This window comes from Arachis duranensis, chromosome 8, assembly GCF_000817695.3.
Source record: "Arachis duranensis cultivar V14167 chromosome 8, aradu.V14167.gnm2.J7QH, whole genome shotgun sequence".
NCBI lineage: Eukaryota > Viridiplantae > Streptophyta > Magnoliopsida > Fabales > Fabaceae > Arachis > Arachis duranensis.
The window spans coordinates 13,405,804-13,411,296 of NC_029779.3; the positions used below are offsets into that span (position 1 = coordinate 13,405,804).

General features: G+C 44.1%; 1 protein-coding gene across 1 annotated transcript; it reads right to left on the bottom strand.

Moving 5' to 3' along the window:
* Positions 1–280: 280 nt before the first annotated feature.
* On the bottom strand, positions 281–607 carry LOC107460911 (uncharacterized). Its single transcript, XM_016079338.1, has one exon. The coding sequence runs from the start codon at positions 605–607 to the stop codon at positions 281–283; it is 327 nt and encodes a 108-aa protein (XP_015934824.1).
* Between the last annotated feature and the right edge of the window lie 4,886 nt (positions 608–5,493).

The window sequence follows — 5,493 nt, forward strand, 5'->3', positions numbered from 1 at the left end:
TTTAACTATAGTACCTTTTCATATTACAAGCATGCCACGACCTAGGTAGCTCGGTGTCGTTTAAGTCGGTCACCTTATAGTAACCCTTTCCTAAGACCTCATTAATTTTGTATGGTCCTTTCCAATTAGCAGCAAGCTTTCGATCCCAAGATTTTTTTACTCCAATGTCATTTCTAATCAAAACCAGGTCGTTGGGGGTGAAACTTCTTCGAATGAACTTTTTATTGTATTTGTTTGTCATCCTTTGTTTCAATGCTGCTTCTCTTATCTGAGCTTGTTCTCAGACTTCAGGGAGTAGCTCAAGTTCTTCTTTGTGTCCCTGTATGTTTTTGACCTCGTCATAAAAGCTCACCCTTGGACTTTGCTCGTTGACTTCAACTAGTATCATGGCTTCTACGCCATAAGCAAGTCGGAAGGGTGTTTCCCCTGTGGCAGACTGAGGTGTAGTCTGATAAGCCCATAGTACTTGAGGGAATTCTTCAGCCCATGCTCTCTTCATATCTTGCAACCTTTTCTTCAACCCTGCCAGTATAACTTTGTTGGCTGCCTCGACTTGTCCATTCGCTTGTGGATGTTCTACCGAGGTGAACTGATACTTGATCTTCATACTGGCTACTAGGTTTCTGAAGGTTAAGTTGGTGAACTGGGTACCATTATCAGTGATGATGGAGTGAGGTACTCCATACCTTATGATAATGTTTTTGTAGAGAAATCTCCGACTTCTCTAGGCTGTGATGATGGCCAAAGGTTCTGCTTTGATCCACTTCGTGAAGTAGTCTACCCCAATTATTAGGTATTTTACTTGTCCAGGCGCTTGGGGAAAGGGTTCTAATAAGTCTAATCCCCATTTTGCGAAAGGCCATGGAGAAGTTATACTAATGAGCTCCTCGGGGGGAGCGACGTGGAAGTTCGCGTGCATTTGGCATGGCTGGCACTTCTTCACAAATTCTGTGGCATCTTTCTGCAAGGTCGGCCAGTAGAACCCAGCTCGGATGACTTTCCTAGCTAATGACCTGGCTCCGAGATGATTTCCGCAGATACCATTGTGGACCTCCTTTAAGACTTCTATTGTCCTTGAGGTTGGGACGCACTTTAACAATGGTGGTGATATCCCCCTTTTACAGAGGATATTTTTCACCAAAGCGTAGTTTTGTGCTTCCCTTCAAATTTTCTTGGCCTCTTTTTCCTCTTTGGGTAGGATGTCGAATTTTAGGTATTAGATTAAAGGGTTCATCCATTCGAGGTCTAATTCAGAGACTTCAAGGACGTCTTGCTTGGCCTCTGTTTTCACTACAGAGGGTTCTTGGAGAGTTTCTTGTATCAGGCTTCTATTATTACCCCCTGGCTTGGTACTCGTAAGCTTGGAGAGGGCGTCTGCTCTGCTGTTGAGATCCCGAGTTATATGCTTGACCTCAGTTTCTGTAAAGCGCCTAAGATACTCCAAGATTTTGTCCAAGTACCTCTTCATATTGGGGTCTTTAGCCTGATACTCCCCATTTATTTGGGATGTCACCACCTGAGAGTCGCTGAACACAACTACTTTTGTTGCGCTGACTTCCTCTGCCAGCTTTAACCCTGTAATCAAGGCTTCATATTCTGCCTGATTGTTAGAAGCTGGGAGTTCAAACTTGATGGAGACTTCTATTTGTACTCCCTCTTGGTTGACCAATATTATGCCTGCACCACTTCCATTTTTGTTTGAGGATCCATCTACATATAGCTCCTGTTCCGAGGGTTACCTGAAACTGTAGGTCGGTCTCGGACGAGATCTTCTGTGCTGATTGGAGATGATGTGTCCGGTTTGCTGGACTGACAATGCTGCTGATCCTTTGTCATCGGAGGGTGGTGGTACCTGCAAGGGACTCTGATGCTTAAGTTAGCTAGGGTATTAAACAGATTGTTATGTAGAATCCGAGTATGAGTTATACCTGGGTGCTCCATTGTATTTATAATGGTATTGAGTGACCTTTTGTAGATAAGATAAGTTCGTTATCTTATCTTTTATCTTTATCTTTATCTTTCATAGGAACCGCCTTTATCTCTACGGGCTTGGGCTGCCCTTGGATTTGGGACGTGTTCCTCTATTTGGGCCCTTTGTTTGGGCTTTCCTGTAACTTGGCCGAGCTCTTTGAGAAGGGGTTGGGTTGTCCTGACCTGAAGAGGTCGGTCGCTTTGTCTGTAGAAAATCCCGGGTCGAACAACTCGACCCAGGGTATGAACAGTGCCCCTGCTCGAGCTTGGTCTTCTCTTTGAGGTCGAGTCTTTAGTTTTAGGACTTCGATCCTTCTTTGGTGAAGCCGAACTCGAGCATTTTGTCGATTTCTTTTTGTAGAGTTCTCCTTCTTTTGAATGCGGAACGTTTCTGTTTCGTTTCCTCTGAAAGCGCGCACTTCTGCGTTTAGTGCCCTAGCCTTGGAATGTGCGAGGGTTTTAATGCCCTTGTTAATTGGTTTTAATGCCCCGTTTCTCTTGGTTTCCTTTATTCAAATTTTGTATCCAAGAGACGGTTTTCCTTTCCTTGTAACTTCCCTTCTTTTTCGCCGTTTTCCTATCCTGTATTTCTCGTTTTCTCTTTTGTGACGCTTTGGCATTCGCTTGGTGCTTCCGCTTTGTGGTCGAATCTCTGCTACTCTTTTTCAAAGTTCCCTTCTTCCAGGTTTGGCTTTGCTTTTCTCTTCACCTTTTTATTTCTGCTGCTTTTGTTTTTGATTTCTTTGATGACGCTCTAATTTTGTACGTTTGGAAAGTTTGAACCTTTTTCTTGTTTATGTGTTAGGTTTATTGCTGTGATGCCTGTTTCCTGGTCTTCTTTCGTCCTTATGTATGCTTTGGGTGATTTTCCTGGTTCTAGCTTCCTTTTAGGGTTGATTTCTGTTCTGCTATTTCGAAAAAGGTTGCTCCTTTGATAACTTGTTTGTTTCATTGATGATTTTGCTATACTGGTTGATGACTGCTCTTCAATAGAGATGATGGTTTTTTATGACTTTCTTTTGACTTTTGTTGGGATGTGAAAAGATGTAGGCTTTGTTGGCTTCCCTGAATCTTTTTTCTGCCTCCAAAGGATGCCCCTTGAACCTTTTGGGTTGGGTCCTGGGGTTTCCTTTTCTTGCTTTTCCTGGTTTCTCTGTCACCTATATGCTTTAGTTTTGTGAGTTTCCTCTGTTTGTTGCCTCCGTTTATGCCCGAGTTGTTCAATTAGTGTCCGAGGTATTTTTTGAGTAATCCAATCTTCTTTTCTTCTTGTAGGACTAATTAACCATGTCTTCTTGCAAAAATATTGTCGAGGCGTCTTCTAAAGTTTCCGAGGGAATGTCTGACTGGTTAGACTCCCTTGTGCTATTATGTGTATCTCTGGCTAGTTCGGAGTTCTGTGCGGCACTTAGAAAACACCATCGGATATGTAGTAGTGAGAATCAAGAATGCAATTATGAGTTGGTAGCACCTGACTCTGATGACCGGGTCTGCTTTCCTACTTTGACCCAGGGGGAGCGTCCTTTCTTCTATCCATATAATTTCTTTTTTAGCCAGATGGATATTACTCTTCCTTTTTCTTCCTTTGAGACCGAGTTGTTGTGGTCTTGTAACGTGGCCCCATCTCAGCTTCACCCGAATTCTTGGGGTTTTATTAAGATTTTTCAGATGGTTTGTCATGAATTCAGCATTAAGCCCTCTTTGACTCTTTTTCTGTATTTGTTTGTGTTGATCAAACCTGGGACTACCAAAAAGAAAGCTTCTTGGATTTCTTTTAGGTCGGTCTAGGGGCATAAAGTCTTCTCCATGTATGATGAGTCTTTCCGCGATTTTAAGAATTACTTTTTCAAGATCCGAGCTGTTGAAGGAGCTCGCCCTTTCTTCCTGGATGAGAATGACGAGCCTCGTTTTCCCTTAGAGTGGCAGAGAAATGTAGTTGTTTCTAGGTATACCTGAGAGATGCTAGATGAGGTCGAGCAGGCCTTTGTTGCTGCTTTGGAGGATATTTGGGGGGAACCTCCTCATCTTGAGACCAAGAAATTTCTGGGGGATCCGTCTTTGATTCGTGCTGTGCTGGGTATTTTATAGACTATGCTCTTGTCTTTGTTTTCTTGCTTTCTTTTCTGGGTATTCATAAGTCGTTTGTATTTTTCTTTGTCTTTCAGAGATGTCGAAGAATAATGACTCACTGAAGGCCTTTAAGAAGGCGAGGAAAGCTGCCGCGGCTCAGAGCGTCCCTGCCAAAGTGGTCGGGGAAGGGTCCTCCCAGGCTTTGTCGAAGCCGTCAGTCCCGAGCTCTCCTGGGCCGAGGAGGATGATCCCGACCCCTCGGGTTCGTTTGGTTGATCCGCCTCAAACTTCAGTTGGTACCTCTGCTCCTTCAATCTCTCCTCCTCCAAAAAGACCTCGGACTATCGAGCCATTTAATCTTGGTGCTCTTGACTTTGATGCAGTTGAATTTGTGGATCAACAGATTGCTCCCTATGGTGTCATGCCTACTGACGATGTATCCATTTTTCGTCGTTTGGATTATATTACCCAGAGCGGTATTACGCTGGCACATATGGGCGCGGCTCTATATCGAACTGCTCAAGATCTTCCTATTCATGCTACCAAGGCCTTTATGGAGGAGGCGAAGTCAGAGTTTGATCGAATCAAGGGTTTGAAGGAGGAGCTCAAGGTGAAGGTGTCCGAGCTGGAAAAGGAACTAAAGGGGGAGAAGGCCCGGTCTGTTGGTCTGGCGGCTGCTGCGCAACTGGCCGAAGATACGGCACTAAAACATATAGCTATGTTACCACTTATAAGGAGCTGATGGGTCTTAGAGAGGAGTTGGAGTCTGCCCGAGCTGATTATGCCGAGCTCCAAGGTCATCTTGTAGGCAGTGTAACTGCTGCTTATGAGAATCTGGTGGAGCAGTTCCGAATTGTTGCCCCTGATGCCGATTTGACTCTTGTTAGTCTTGATAACGTAGTAAAGGATGGCAAGATTGTCCCGGATGATCCCGATGATGACATTGAACCTCCTCCTGCGCCTTCTCTTAAAGCTTCTGCTGTGCCAGTTTCTTCAGCCCCCTCGACCGTGGTGGAGCCAGATCTTGATTGTCAGATCTTGAATCGAGGCGACGGAGTAGTGGATGCGGTGCCTCTCTAGACTCGCCCACCTTCTCCCCAAGATGCTGCTATTGGGAAGCCTTTAGATCCTCTATGATTTCTCTATCATGTTTGTGTATAGCCCATTTTGTGGGCTTTTGAACTCTTTATCTTTGTAACTGTTGTTTTGTTAACTGTTGATACTTTCTGTTTGCTTGTTTAGCAACTTTGTTTTGAAAAACAAAGTGACTTTTCGAGCTTTCTGGACTGATTTGGGTGGCCTCTGAAGCTTTCTATTATCATAATTTAGTAGTTTTTATATCTGTCTGCTTTGCACTTGTCTTGGCACCTTCGTAAGTTTCTATCTGACATGATTAACTTGATCCTTTGGCCTGGCACTGCTCTGATGTTGCTGAACTTGGTTTTTGTTTGT